General features: G+C 41.8%; 1 protein-coding gene across 3 annotated transcripts in view; it reads right to left on the reverse strand.

Annotated features, from left to right (window-relative positions):
- Nucleotides 1–15,762, reverse strand: part of TIMELESS (timeless circadian regulator) — an 84,395-nt gene that overhangs the window by 36,675 nt on the left and 31,958 nt on the right. For all 3 annotated transcript variants that reach the window (XM_083169224.1, XM_083169223.1, XM_083169222.1), the window contains 12 exons: nucleotides 14,950–15,037; nucleotides 13,904–14,080; nucleotides 5,992–6,209; nucleotides 5,512–5,615; nucleotides 5,195–5,364; nucleotides 3,770–3,892; nucleotides 3,540–3,691; nucleotides 3,371–3,468; nucleotides 3,035–3,155; nucleotides 2,421–2,622; nucleotides 1,224–1,375; nucleotides 1,041–1,126 (listed from right to left, as the gene is read on the reverse strand). In XM_083169224.1, the coding sequence (XP_083025350.1) occupies nucleotides 1,041–1,126; nucleotides 1,224–1,375; nucleotides 2,421–2,622; nucleotides 3,035–3,155; nucleotides 3,371–3,468; nucleotides 3,540–3,691; nucleotides 3,770–3,892; nucleotides 5,195–5,364; nucleotides 5,512–5,615; nucleotides 5,992–6,209; nucleotides 13,904–14,080; nucleotides 14,950–15,037 (1,691 nt within the window). The remainder of the gene's footprint in view (nucleotides 1–1,040; nucleotides 1,127–1,223; nucleotides 1,376–2,420; nucleotides 2,623–3,034; nucleotides 3,156–3,370; nucleotides 3,469–3,539; nucleotides 3,692–3,769; nucleotides 3,893–5,194; nucleotides 5,365–5,511; nucleotides 5,616–5,991; nucleotides 6,210–13,903; nucleotides 14,081–14,949; nucleotides 15,038–15,762) is intronic.

Genomic DNA, 15,762 nt, shown 5'->3' on the forward strand with positions numbered 1-15,762 from the left:
CACCTAAAACTAAGCCCCCCAGCTGCCTAAACCTACCATTCTTGGTGCTTAAACCTAGCCCCAACTAAACTTTGCAGGCCTTCACCTAACTGGTGCATGCACTGTGTAACCCTAAATCCCCCCAGTAGTGGCTAAGCCTAAAACCCACCATCCCCAGCTGCCTGCATATTTACCAATAAGAATGCTGGCTGTTGGTATGCCAGTGTTGGCATCCTGACTCTTACGAAGATCTAGCACCGGTCTTCCGACAGTGGTGGATGCCAGTGGCGGTATATTAAATGCCGGCATCCTGAACGATGGCATGTTGGCCGCATATCAATCGCTTGGCAGAGGCCTCATGCTTTACCACTCACTACCCTAGCAGAGGAAACAAGCTTGTCTGCAAAGTAGGCCTGAAAGTTGATTAGGAAAACTCTAACGTATAATTTTGTATGCAGATGCAACTGCAGTGGGACACAGAATGTAGGGGTTTATTTACTAAGCCTTGGAGAGATAAAGTGGGCAGAGATAAGGTACCAGCCAATGAGTTACGTACTAGCCATGTTACAGGTTGTATATAACAAAATACAATCATTTGGTTGGTACTTTATCTTATCAACTTGAACTCCCACCAAGTCTTAGGGGGTTATCCTGATTCTGAATTTGCCTTTGCAAGTGAACCAGAATAAGAGCCAAAGTGCATAGAATCCAAAGTCATGCCACACACACATATATATTATAATATATATAACACTGTATATTTATTCTAATGTAAATTTCCTCTTGAAGTTGAAACGTTTATCTACACCATGGTATCTGCCTGTTTTGTTTAATATAGGAGGAGAAAAAAAGGACTGTTTATAACTTGGAAAAGGGACAAACTCCACTATTTCTTTGTGATTCAATACAACTCATGAGAAAAGAAAATAGTAAGTAACATGTTGGTTTTCTTTTTCTAAGAATCATTCAAAACAGCTGTCTTAACCAAATACATTCTTAAAAAGATATGTAAATGTAATAAAAGCTGAATTAAAACAAAAAGTTATCTTTGGAATACTTACCTTCAACCTCTTTATACTGCAAGTATAGACCTCGAAGCTCCTCTTCTTCCTGTGGAGTCCATTTTATACGCTTACGATTGTTTTCACTGTTTTCAAAAATATGATTACCATTAGCAAGATGATCTACTGTACTATAATGTGTTCCCACTTGTATGCTAACCAATTACTTAAGTAGTGTCTCACCTTTCTTCTTCCCCAGGCTTTCTGTAACCCTCAGTCATTTCTCTAATTACGCCGGTGTTTTTCCAGAACAGAAGCTCAACATAGGCCTTGTTATTTGTAGCTGAGAGTGCAAAGAATTTACCCAGTATGTATTTCGCAAATGCTACCAGCTCCTGAAGAGACAATACTTTAAAATAAATTAATGTTGCAATAAAGTATGACGGTACTTGTTTAGTTTCACGGCGGCAGATAAATCGCATGCGATTTGCATAAGATTTGATGTGCGATGCGATTTAGAACCTGTTCATAACCCCACTATCCACTAGGGCATGGAGTTGAGTTTATATAGTGTGGCGAGCGCAGCGAGAGGACGCAGATTACACACTATATAAAATCAACTCCATGCCGTAGTGGATAGTAGGGTAATGAACAGGCACTAAATCGCATCTCACATCAAATCACATGCAAATCGTATGCGATATCTGCCGCTGTGAAACTAAACAAGTACCATTATGACCTATAGTAATAAACAATGCAAATATCACTTTTAGGTACACAACAATAAATTGTGCAAGTTGTATATGGTGTTTGAGAACCCATAAGTAGCTATCTAGTTCAGAGTTTCTCGATTCAAGTACTCCAGCCATATTTTGTGGACTTCTAGATCAGGAACACATGAAGAAACACATGTGCTAATCCCTACTTCCACAGAGAGAAATCTAAAAAACATGATCTAGATGGAGCGCCTGTCATTAAGCGCCAGCTCTTGCCAGATTCCCTCCGCTGGCAGGGGCGCAAGTGCCCCACACGTGTCCCCGTCACTCGGCGGTGGGGACCAGTGGGTGGCAGGGTTAAGGGGGGGGGTGTGTGCAGGGAAGCTGAGGGGACCAGTGGATACCGACGGGGAGGTGGCGGAGAGATCGTGCACGCCCCTTTACGGCTGATGGTAGGGGCTGGCGATTCTATCACCAGTCCTCGGCTGAATGACAGGCGCTACATCTGTATGTTGGGGATATTTGAGGGTTGAGAATAACGGAGCTAGTTAAAGAACTTGTTTAACAAAAAAAGCAATTTATAAACTTTTAGTGACAAAGATTGAGATGGAGCCTAGTATTTAAAATAAGTATTTAAGGTAGATAATTCACTTAATTCTTGCCACAATATAGTTTAGTATGGAATCCAGGCAATAGCGCATTCAGAAGGACAGATTTCCCTTACCTTGTAGACACTAGCTGCAGGGTCATTAAAGATACGATTGAAGAGGCAGAAAATGGAAAGCTGAAAGAGAAGTGCGTCCATTTTCAGATCATAAGCAATACGGTGTAGCATTTTCACAACGCAGTGATTAGTGTGAGCACTGTTCTGCTGATAGTTCTTTAGCAGCAGTACATACGTCTTCACAACATTGGAGCTAGCAAACCTGGAGAAGGAGAGAAATCATTGAAGGGACAAAAAGAAATTTAATTTAAAAAGGTACACACCAGTTCAACAATTAACCTATTCTAATACAAAAAGGTTTCCAATAAGATTAAGTATTTAGTAAACTGATGCTGTGAGTAACAACATCCCATAAATTCTTGAGCAAAATTTTACATTTTGAATTGAAAAAAACAAAAAAAAACATATTACCCAAAAGAGCCTAACCTGAAATATCGGTCAGTCAGCGTACCTAAAAATATATTTCTTTACGCATGTTGTGTTTTATAAAAGCAATTGCACCTCAATATATTTCTGTCAATTTGAAGTTGAACGTTTTTCTGTAATATTTTATTCACATTCGTACTTTTCCTTTAAAAATGAGATTATGGATCCCCAATGAAAGCCAAACTTACCGCTTCATGTAATCTAAGAAATTAAATTCTTTTTCAGACACTTGTACTGAAGTGAGCTCCTCCTCTTCCAGTTCCTCTTCCTCCTCCTCTCCTTCAAGATCATCTTCCACCTGTGTGGATCCTGAATGAAATAAACACAACCATCAGTAATATGTCCCTAGTGTCATACATAACACCACATTTTATGGACCATATAAAAATACAAATCCTATTGCTCTTGTCCTCTTAAGTGCTAAATAAATTGCAAGCTTAATAGGTTCTCATTGTATACCAAATGCATATGCTTTATCCGAATCATGTGGAAGTAGATTTAATGAGTTCTTGTCTAGTACTTACTAGGAAGATCAGCAAACAGAATTTGTTTAAGAAGTTCAACCTCATCATCGGGACTCGATTCACTAGATCCAAACACATCCCCCTCTGGCCAGACTTCTCTGCAAGAGTTGCAAATGGTAAGTATTCTGGATAAAATTAGGATATTACATGAACAATGAGCAAAATTTACCTGGCAGAACGGAGTAGAACAAGCGAGTCCGCTGCCTGGTCAGTTAAAAGGCCATCCTGTATTTTCACTAAAGCTTCAGTCCTTTGCTCTTCAATAGGAATTTCAGAGGCAGCATCAAAGGGAACTATATCATCAGGCAGACTTTCTGAGCCCTGGCACAGGTGAACAATGTAATGAGAACACTAGTCACCAATGCAGTCATTCTGGAATAGGAACACACAGTATATTACCATGACAAAGCTCCTGAGCTTTTTAGAAATGGTCTTCCAGATTTCCTCCAGTTCTTCTGAACTTTTAGACTGATTCTCAAGGCGACTGGGCTTCTTCTTTTTCTTTCTTTTCACCCTGTTATTCTGGTCATGAAAAAAAACAATCAGAATTTAAAACTGATTATTTAATAACATACGGAAGTACTGTGCATATTTTTTTACCCAGAAAACCCTGTCAGACAGGAATCTATGCTATCTGCGGTATCATGTAGTTCCCCAAACTTGGCATTTTGTTTTTACATTGTTATGTTTTGCACTTTTACATCATTATGCTAGAAGTTAATCTGAAGTAACAAAAATTATATCTCTCCAAAATATCTAACAGATAACGTTTAAATTAGAACCTTTTAATCCACATGCAACAGAAGTTCTAGAAAAGGTTTCCAAGGTACGTAATAATTGGATTTTAGACTCATCTTAAAATACCTAGCTCAAAATACATCTGGCGAACACTGCTTTAGTCACTGCACGTGGGTTAGATTGTAGATTATGAAATCTTTCCACTTTTAACCCCAATATACAAGATAATGTAGGCTATCAACAGAAAAGGCCAATATACCGTAATCCCACAAAACACCAAATTACAGTCACAGACCAAATTATACACATATAGTAGAATATGATAAATAAAAGCAAATGTATAAAGCAAGTTAACCGTAAGGTCAATATCTGAAAATCTCAGCTAATCAGGGATATTCGGAGACAATGGGCAGCGGCTTTGAGAAAAAATTTAGGTTTTACTCAACCTGTGTCTCGTCTTTTTAAATCAGGTGATACAATATAATAGCCCAATAAAAACAAAAACTGCATAACATATTGGAAAAAGCACTAGGAAACCCTCAGAAACTGCCGTGCCTTACCAGAGCTGGGAGCAGTGTCTGAAAATGTGTTTTTCGACTGGCACAGATCCTCCTTGGTAGTAATGGCCTTTAAAAAGCATAGCAGCTGCAGTACAGTGCACAGTGGATGCAGCAAAGAGACTCAGTCACAGGATTATATGGCACAGTTTACCAGGCCCAATAATGAAAAGGGTCGCAACACAGTGCTACTAGGGTAGCCTGTAGCTGCCATTACCTGACCGTATGGCCTCCTCTAACCTACATGGCTAAATGCAGTGTTTCCCAGATGGATGCTAGAGGAAAGTAGTATAATAGAATTGCAGTTATGCGCAGTAAGATTAGTTCATCTGCATGCACAATCTACACTCCACTTAACTAACCTGATACATTACTCAAAAGGAGTTAAAATGAATACACAAAATTACGCTTCGAGTAAACTACACAAAAAGCCAATAACGATTTTTGCAAGGAATATTCCTAAACAAGGGATGGTTAATGGGAAATTCAGGACAAAGTACAAGAAATTTCACTGTGCCCTGTTTTGTACCTGAACTACAATAGTCCTCTTCCCTTTGCAAAACCGTTCCAGCATCCTAAGGAACAAATGGGTTGTCTCCACCAAATCTTTTAAGAATGAACGTGGTTGCTTCGTCTCATCAAACTTTCGAAAAAGTGCCAAAAATAGCTCCCGATACTCCATCAAATAAAATATATTATCTGTAAAAATGTAAATATATTCAATATAATCCCTTACGTGATGTTGTGGACAAAGATAAGAGTCTGCATATACACACCAGATACAGCTAGAGTTAAGAAGCACTGATGTAGGTAATGTAAGAAAAGAAAGGCAAGCACACAACTTACTTTTAATGACTTTGCTGCTTTCTCGCACGGACTCATTTTTTGAGTGATCCATTTCATTCACAGTAGTGAGAAGCTCTTGATAGGCTTTTAGGGCAAGGTGCATTCTATATTAACGAAAGTATATTTGCATAGATAATTTATGTACAAAAATAACCAACAATGCAAACAAACAGCTGGTAAAACGTTTCCCTAATTTGCAAGACATTGATGCACTGTATTTTTTAATTTACTTATAGGGGGTCAATTCTATTAGGCCCGAAGGGTGCCAGGTGCCATTCGGGGTGCCATTTTCATGCATTCAAACTCTGAAAACAGGCACCCGAATTAAGCCGATCTTGCACCTTTCGCTGGCCCAAATTCACTTAATATTGCTCGCACCCCTACGGAGGAATTCAGCCCACCGTAAAGTGCGCCCGGTGACGTGATGATTCGCACCGAACAGGATTGACCCCATAGACCCAACCATAGCATACTACTCACCTACGGGCCCAGGAAAATGCCTCTTTCTTGTCTGTCAGCATCATCTCGTAGTAGTTGGTGAGGTTTTGCTCTATGAAGTGGAAAGTCCTTATACTAACAGTTTCCGATACAAGCTCTGGTTGAAAACGATAGAGACGATTGAAGGCCATGAAAAAAGCCATAGACCAGAGGTAGTAGGTTTCATCATGCTGCTGCGCCTTCTCACGAATCAGGTGATCCTTAAATTGAGAGAGAAATACTTTCCTAAAATATTTGCATCCATTACTAATGGATCTCCAATGTTGGATTAAGGGGTTTTAAAAGGTTTAGACAATAAAACGTAACTTTCAATAATACGTTAAAACCGAAGTGAAGTACAAAAAATAGCTAATGTTCATTCTAGCACCCTGCACCTTTCTAATCTGTTCAGTTCTTCTTTCCTGCCCAGGGTGTCACTCGCTGCTTAGTGCTCCTTGCACAGTCTAGTCTGTACTAAGTACTGAGAAGCACCAAAGCAGAGGCAATACCACCTTTACCTTTATGAGCAGAACAGATAAAATTGTACTATGGAACTGCAAATACCTGGACATTGAGCAGAATCGCTCCAATTATTAGTTCAATTGAGATGGTACAATTTTGTTAACTGTCTGACGATCTCTCAACTTTTGAAATTAAAGGCCATTCTCTGGGAATATAAGACATGCCAGCTGAGGTAGTAAGGATAAATGGATTTTTTGCTTACCTGTAAAATCTTTTTTTCCTGAAGCCATGGAGGATGCTGTAACTATGCACTCTGTGTCTGCATAACAGATCCACGCACCAACGGGAGCAAGGAGGCAGGCGCCCAGCATGCACCATGGCTTCAGAAAAAGGGTATTTTTGGTTCTTACATGTAAAATCCCGTTTTCATAAGCCATTGTGAATACTGGAACCTGTGGGTATGATGGGGACTGAAGGACCCAGGGTACCAAAGAGTTGGTGTCCTTGGCTCCTCCTCCTCTATACCCCCCTCCCCTGTCCTCAGAAACCTGTTTAAGCTTTACAAGCTGAGGGATAGGAGTGAAGAATGCCACACAAAACAAATAAAAACCAAATAATACCCTGAGTAACAGTAACAGAATATAGTCTAATCAGTTACAGAACACAGCCCTGGATTCCTGGAAAACTGCAGGCAGGAGAGTGCAAAGACTCAATGAGCCGATCACCAAAAGAAACACCACTGTCCATGAGTTAATGGACTCCAAAGACTCAAAGGGAGAACAGCGGAGTTGTCGGAGGACTAAGGCTGAAAAGGGAAGCAGTAATAGTCCGTCTGGTAGCTCCCAAATGGACCATGTGTATCTGGTAAGCAGACCTTCTCAGGATGCCCATTGCTCCTCCGTGGCGTCTTCCACAGAAGTCGTGGAGGAGCAGCCACGGGAGGAATCCCATATAACTTTCTAAATAGCCAAGGCGCCGAGAGGGCATCCACGAGACACGCCAACAGATTCTTCATCCTAGATCCATACCGTGGGAGTGTGTTGTGGCACGAGGCCAACAAAACCACTTGAGGTTGACCCCATCAATCTGAGAGAAGGGACAACACCTTGGGATGAAGGGACCACTCCACTAAATTAATCTCCTGGTGGCTTAGAAATCGGCCTCCCAGTTCAATACACCCAGGATATAGACTGCCGTCAGGGCAGAAGAAAATGTTCGGCCCACTGTACGATAGATGTGACTTCCCACTTGGCCATCCAACTTTTGTTGCCGCCCTGATGATTTATGTAAACAACAGTGGTCCCGTTGTCGGCCCGTACCTTTATAGGCCAGCCGTGGAGATGTTGTCCTGCCTGACAGCGCACAACAGATGGCCCTCAACTTCAGCATATTGATAGGAAGACTGGCTTTTTGCCATGAATAGCGTCCCCGGTAGGAGCGATTTTCCACCACCACTCTCCATACATGGAGGCTGGCATCCATTTTCAGAATGACCACAGAAAGGAGAGACGCACTTCCTAAGAAAGCAAGAGGAAGATACAGATGTGTCCACATACATCTTGGCTGTCTTTCTAAATGTAGCAAGTGGGTGGATTCTGAAAATGGTTTGCAGCAGTAGAATTTGTATAAAGTAATAGATTAGAGGTGGAAATGTTTAGAAAAATCACAAAGCGTGACTTTTGCAGAGTCCAATGTGTGCCACATTGTGCCATACATGGCGCAGTAAAACCAAGATGTGGACACATCTGTACAAGTGGGAGACATTCTTCACAGGAAGAGGAGCAACAGAACACGAGGACATGCACTGAAACCAGAGGGAGGAAGATTCAGGGGAAATTTGAGGAAGAATTACTTCATAGAAAGAGTAGTAGATAAGTGGAATAGCCTACCATCAGAGGTGGTAGAGGCAAATACAGTAGAACAATTCTATGTTTCTGTGTTTCTAAGATGAAGATTCCAGCGAATGAGAAGTGCTGAAGAGGCCTGGAGTAGAACTTGCCAAACTCCACCATGGGAAAACAGCAGACCAGTTTTCCTAAGACTTTCACTTAGAGATGCATTGACACTCTGCAACACTTGTCCTTTGGTAGGTAAACACACTGGGAAACGGTGTCCTGGTGCACTTCTAGATGAAATATGGCAGTGCAGGGAATCCAACTGGACTTCCTCCAGTTGATGAGCCAGCCGTGAGACTGCAACAAGTCAACGGTCAGCTGGAGGGGAGTTAGTAAAACCTTGCTGGACTGAGCCATAAGTAGGAGGTAATCCAGATAAGGAAGGATACGCACTACCTGAAGGTGAAGCTGAGCCACCAACACTTTTGCAAAAACACGTGGAGCTAGACAGTAGAATGGAAGCATATGCAACGGAAAGTGACGATCCAGCACCGCAAAGCGAAAAAAGCACTGATCTATTTAAATCGGAATGTGCAGATATGCGTTTTTGATATCCAAGGACACCATAAGGTGTCTAGGTTCCAGAAACTGTCAAACGGACTTTAGAAACTCCATGCTGAATTTGGAAGTGTGAAGAAACAAGTTCAGTCTCTTCAGGTTGAGAATTGGATGGAATGATCCATCCAGTTTGCTGACCAAGAAGAGGTGTCCATATACCTCTGCATGAGAGTTGCGTGTGATCAACTGAGACTTCAACAGAGCAGTAATGGAGGTTTGGGGGGACAAAAGCCTTGCCTATGTCTGCAGGTAGACTTGTGGAAAACAATAACCTTGCAACACAACCCCTAAAACCCAAGAGCCTGATGTTGAGTTGAGCCAAACACCAGCGTACTGAAGCAGACGACTGCCCACGCTGGATACCTCCAAAGGTGGCTGTCAGGCTGCAGGTTTCTCAGACTGATTAGTGTCCTGGCTTCTACCAGACCAATTCTGTTGGTACATGGATTTTTGGGCCTTTGGAAATAACTGAACTAGCTGAGAGGACTGAGCTCTCATTTTACTCGGAGGCCGAAAGGACCGAAAATAGTTCTGCCTAGGCTTAGAGGTCCCTAAAAGAAGGAAAGCTGATTTAGGCGCCGTAATAGTGGCGACAATTTTGTCTAATTCTAGAAAAAAAGCACAGTGCCCGAGAAAGTCAGAGCTTTTTTAGATTTAGCATCAGCATTCCAGGACCTCAACCAGAGGGCTTGCTGGGCTGCAAACAAAATCGTACTGGGAGGGGAGTCAGTGAGCAAGTTGCTGCCAGCTAAGAAACCAGTTCCTTCATTGCAGAAGACAGACAGCCTACTCCAGTTCACGGGAGGGAGGTGCCTTAAAGAACGGAGGACCCGAGAAGCAGCGGTCACTGACACCAGTGTTCCCGCTCTAAACATGAAAAAATGTCTTTGCAGGACGTGCAAGTGTAAGTGTGCAACGCCGATGCATTCCCCCTCCTTGCATTGGGCCGTGCAGATGAACCTTTCAAAGGACATCTTGCTGACTTAGCACAACACTTGTTAGGTGAAAAGCACACACAATAGATGATCGTGTGGTAAAGCACTGTACAGATCAACACTAACAGAGAAAACACTGTCAGCAGAATGCAACTGTGCACCAGTATTTAAAAAGGAAACACAGCTCCAGAGTACAGAATAAAATAATAATCAAAGAAAAATAAATAGTGCAGTATATAATATAGAACAATAAGTCAAAATACAGGAAGCTCCAACACAAAGAAATGAGATGAGGGATAGTTTAACCTGACACCAAACAGTGAAGGTATAGGGGGGCAGCTGCAACTACGTTTCATAACTGTCTGATCGCAAAGTGAAGAAATCTCTGATGGTCATTTCGAATAGGAACGTTGAGATAGGATAATATTCAAAGACACCATGAAGACAATATTCAAGAAAGGAAAAAAAGGAGGATCCCACAAATTATACCCCTTTCAGACATACTACCCGGGATTTTAGACCCGGTTCAAACCCGGGGTTTTTATAAATCCCGGGTCCATTGCAGGTACGCAGGACCTGGGATTTTAGAGGACTAAAATCCCTGGTAGAGCCTTTCACACATACCCTAGTCCCGGGATTGTGCGCGTGAAAAATCCCGGTATTTTGCCGTATGTCTGAAAGGGGTATCACAGACCTGTAAGTTTAACATTGGTAGTTGGTAAACTATTTGAAGGTTTTTTAAGGGATGGAATAGAATATTTAGAGCATCATCGTTTACTCAGTAGGAACCAGCATGGGTTGTTGAAAAATCGTTCATGCCAAACTAATCTAGTAGGTTTCTATGAGGAGGTAAACAGAAATCTTGATGACGGAAATGCTGTGGATGTGATTTTCCTAGATTTTGCTAAGGCCTTTGATACGGTGACACACAATAGGTTGATAAGTAAAATGAGGGACATGGGATTGGGTGAAAATATTTGCAGATGGGTAGGGAACTGGCTGCGTAATAGGGAGCAAAGAGTGGTTGTAAATGGAGCCGCATCAGAGACAATACCGGTACTAAGTGGAGTGCCTCAGGGTTCGGTTTTGTTACCCATCTTGTTTAATATTTTTATCAACGATATTGGGGTGGGATTGCTCAGCAATGTATCCACCTTTGCTGACGACACAAAACTAAGTAAAGTTATTTAAATCAATGGAAGATGTCACCACGCTTCAAAAGGACCTTGCAAATATTGAGGAATGGGCTAAAAAAATGGAAGATGAAGTTCAATGTGGACGGTCATGCACCTTGGGAGACACAATCACTGTGCAAGCTATAATCTTAACGGTGTGGTACTGGGTAAGTCAGTACACGAAAAGGATCTAGGAGTCCTAGTAGATAGTAACTTGGGATGTAGCGCCCAATGTAACGAAGCAGTAAAAAAGGCCAACAAAATTCTTGCATGCATAAAAAGGGGCATGGAAACTAGGGACTCAAATGTGATTATGCCACTCTATAAATCTTTGGTTAGACCTCGCCTCAAATCTGGAGTACAGTTCTGGGCCCCACACTATAAAAAGGACATCACAGAACTAGAAAAAATCCAAAGAAGAACAACAAAGCTTATAAGGGGAATGGAAAATTTATGAGGAGAGATTATTGAAATTGGGACTATTTACATTAGAAAAGAGAAGGCTGAGGGGAGACATGCTTAACATGTACAAATATATCAGGGGACAATACAAGGAATTACCACAGACCCTGTTTGTTACTAGAAAGGAATCAAGGACGCGGGGGTACGAGTATAGATTAGAAGAAAAAAAGATTTCATACGGTTGGAAGAAAAAAATTCTTTACAGTGAGAGCAGTCAAACTCTGGAACTCTTCCTGGGGAGGTGGCGTCGGCTTCAACAATAAATGCGTTCAAAACAAGGTTGGACAAACACTTATTGGCTAAAAACATCCAGGGGTATTTATAAGAAACATAGGTGCAATAAGCACAACTAGGTTGAATTAGCATAACTAGGTTGAACACGATGGACGCAAGTCTTTATTCAGCCTTACCTACTATGTAACTATGAAATCTCCAGGTTCTAAGGACTGAAGAATGGATGGGAGAGACTCCATTCTGATTCTGGTTACATTTAGAAACAGGTTGTGCTGTTTTTACTTTGAGAATGGGTTGGAAGGATCTGTTGGGCTTCCGAATCAAGAACAGGTTGGAATAAAAACCCTGTCCTCTTTGTGAGGTAGGAACTGGGGGAATCACTTACGACTGCAAAATAGACACACTGGCAGATTTGAGGTCAGTATCTTTGTGTTGGGGGAAGCTTCCAAAAGGAAAGGACGTAGCACTCTGACACAATTTCTAACACCCAAGAGTTGGTTATGGTAGCAGTGTGCAGGGAGGGCAGAGGTGCATGAGGCAGTAAGCCTAGAAGCTGGCTCTCTCATGGCGGAGGATAAAAAGGTGGGCCCCTCTGGGTTCATGGATGGCCTCCTCACTAGCAGCCGACACAGTGGAAGCCCCCGTGGTGCAGCATGAGAAAGTCTTCTTGAATGTAGCAAGCAGATCAGGAACAGGCCCCATTACCCACTATCTTTGAAAACCCATGCAGTTTCTCTTCCCTGCCTGGGGTGTCACTGTCTGCTGTGGTGTTTCTAGCACAGGTCTGGTTTGCATACCAGTGCTGATATACAGACCACACTGTGCTAGAAGCACTACAGCAGACAGTGACACCTAAGGAAGGGAAGAGGAACTGCATGGGTTTCAAAGATAGCGGGTGCTAGAATGAACATTATGGTACTGCTATGTGACTGCAATAGGCACAGTATTGCCCCCTACACACATGCCAAGGCAATTATTAAGCGACTTTGCTTAGTTTGGCAAAGATGCTTAGAATATGCCCCTACAAAGCTGTGTGTGTGTGTGTGTGTGTGTGTGTGTGTTTGTTAGTGTGTGTAGGGGCTATCGCTGGCCGAGATTTTTGGTCAGTGAGCACAAATCTCACCGATAGTCAGTGTTGTCGGCTCGCTCAGCACACAACGCTGACAGCTCACGCTGTGTGTGGGCTGTCAGTGCTGTGCAACAGCGCTGTAGTTTAGCCGACCTAGCATAGCTAGAAAGCACTATGAACACACCGGCATATGTAGGGCCTATAAGCTTCAACTGAAAATGAACAGAGAAGCTAACAATGTTAAACTAAACAGGCTGTGTACAGAAAAATAAACAACCTAGAAGGTTTCTACAGGAGGAGCCAATAAACTAAGCAGTATACAAAATTTACAAACAGTATATCTAATCACTAATTTAAGTGTCTAATACAGCAGACTGTCAGAACTTCTAAGTTACTAATACGTTGCGAATAATAAACGTTTAGGCAGCAAGCACACAGTGATATATGAAAAATAATAACAGCAGAACCAAGTACAGATCCTAGTATAAATAAAGGTAGGCACTTTGGAACCAATACCAGAACAAAAAGAGTGAGGTGAGGGTAGTCTAAACATGACACTATTACAGTGGAGGCAAGAGGTCATTTTTCTGCTGAGCTGTAAGGAGATCACAAGATGGCCCCTGAGCTCAGAAAAGGGAGGATGCGGCTAAGGGGACAGGGTGGTACATAGACTGTGCCACCACCTCCTGGGATTCCAGCATAATAGCTCTGTAAGCAGCCTGAAAATGCCCTAGTGGTCCAGAGGTTGTTTAGAAACGAATGAGCACCACTGCCAGGTCCGCTGGTGCTGACTCAAAAGCAACGGCAGTCTGAGCAGCATTGCCGGGGATCCACGGATGAAGACCCGCTTACCGGCTCCTCTGACACCAACTGCAGCACCCTCCAACTGCCGGGAGGTGGTCGGTGAGAGGGTCTGACCTCAGACACCAAGAAAAAATTGGTTCCTGGGGAGAGTATGAAGGAGGAGGAGCCATGGGCCGCACTTTCAGAAGAAGTTATGTCCTTGTTGCCCAGGTCTTTCAGACCAGCATACCCATAGTCCCAGCATCCACAATAGGCTGAAAGGAAAATATATCTGATCAAACTAGCTGGAGAACAGGAACTTTCAATGTGACTAAATCTCACCTTTACAATGTACATAAGCCGGTTGTAGCAGCTCTCCAGGAAATCAATGCAAAACTCCTTCAGGAACAGACGGACATTGAGGGCAGATCGACGGCGGGTCTCTGTATCCTTTGCTTGTTGCTTTCTTTTTGGGACTCTCTTTACTTCTTTGCCAAGATCAGGAGTATAATTCTTAAACTGTTAATTAAATCAAGTCTTCAGAATGAAAAGGTTTACTTCTGTTACAAGTTCAAGCATCAGGATAATTAATATCTAAAAAAAAAAATCTTGCTGCACAAAAACTTTCTGGAAAGGCAATCAAAAAATACATTCTATTTCTTTTAATTAGAAATATATATTATGCAGTAAAATTAAAACACGCTCAAAGTGGAAAAAAAAAAGATTAAAATGAAAGAAAATAAAGAGGGGTTTTAAAACAGCGTTGTCCACTGGTGTTTGTCAACTATTTATTTCGATGTTGGCCGCAAAGGTAGGGGTGCATGCTGCATTCCGCTAACAATATCCTCAGATTTTTTTGTAAATAAGAACACCAACGTAAATAGTAATAAATCCCTTCAAAATTAAAATGTGTCCAGTGCCTGCATTTGAACTGCACATGGGTTGATGAGGGGAGGACTTAAGCAAAGAAAGAATGAATTCAGCCTTTTAACTACCCAGCTCCTGCTCCCCAACCTAACCCCATGGTAGCAGTGTTCACAAGAAAGAATGGAAAGATTTTTAATGAAGCTCTAGAATAGTCTTAATACTTAGGTTGTAGAAGTACCTCCTGGGGAAAAAATAGGTCTTAGAGTTTGGAATACAGACACATATCACTGGTTAGAAGCACATTATCACATTACAAACCATCAAATTATACTAAACCATACAACCAAACTTCCATTTATTAAGGTAAAAAAAAAAAAAGGCTAAAAATACATTATGTTAAAAACCGTGCCCTAGCCTTCATTTATTGCTATCCTCTCATTATATAGCACATAATTCACATAGCTGGAGTATCACACAAAATAATTGCATAATTGATTATATAGAATACATAAAATACTTACATTATGAAGCCCCTTATGGTAAACAATATCTTTATCTCCAATAGACTTTAAACCCTGAATGATGTAAGAACCTCCAAACCTGGAATGCCTGGATGGAAAAAAAAAAAAAAAAGTTACATAAATGTATGTCATTCAACATTAGCAACTGTGTACAAAAGGTTCTATAGTGTACTTTTATGATTTTCCAATGAGAACGGAAGCAATTGAAGATCTGAGAATTGCATGTCTAGAGTTAACACATACTGGTAGCCTCTGAGTCAGATAAAATTGAATTTTGGTTCTTGACTATCCAATCCTTTTCTTAGAGTCCATGGGGGACACTGAAAACAAGGGGTATAGTTGAGCTGGAGGAGTCTGGACACCAAATAGTTTACATTTGATGCCAGCACAGGCTCTCTATCCTTACACTGGCATAAGATCAAAATAGCAGACACTTGTACCTTCAAGGAAGAAAAGCACAGCCCCAAGTACAGTCCAGTTTGTAAGAAAGACAAGATCCAGGAGATCCACCCTGTTAAGGTCAGATGGACTAAATCCAGATGCAGACTAGTGCCAGAAAAAGAAGGACAGGGAGGGGAAATGGCGTGGCCAGCAAGGGGCAACCCAATAATAACCTAAACGTATGGACAGTGGATCACCCAGGTAGCTGCAAATCAGATGTGTTCTACCAAAGACCTGCGTCACAATGCCCAGGAAGTCACCACCGCCCTTGTGGAATGCACTAGAAGATGATCGAGTGATGACGACGTGAATTCAACACGCAAGGATTAGCTTTGCAGCCCAAATTGTTCATCATAAAAGAACAGGCATATT

Source organism: Crinia signifera, chromosome 2 (genome assembly GCF_055691185.1).
Source record: "Crinia signifera chromosome 2, ASM5569118v1, whole genome shotgun sequence".
Lineage (NCBI taxonomy): Eukaryota > Metazoa > Chordata > Amphibia > Anura > Myobatrachidae > Crinia > Crinia signifera.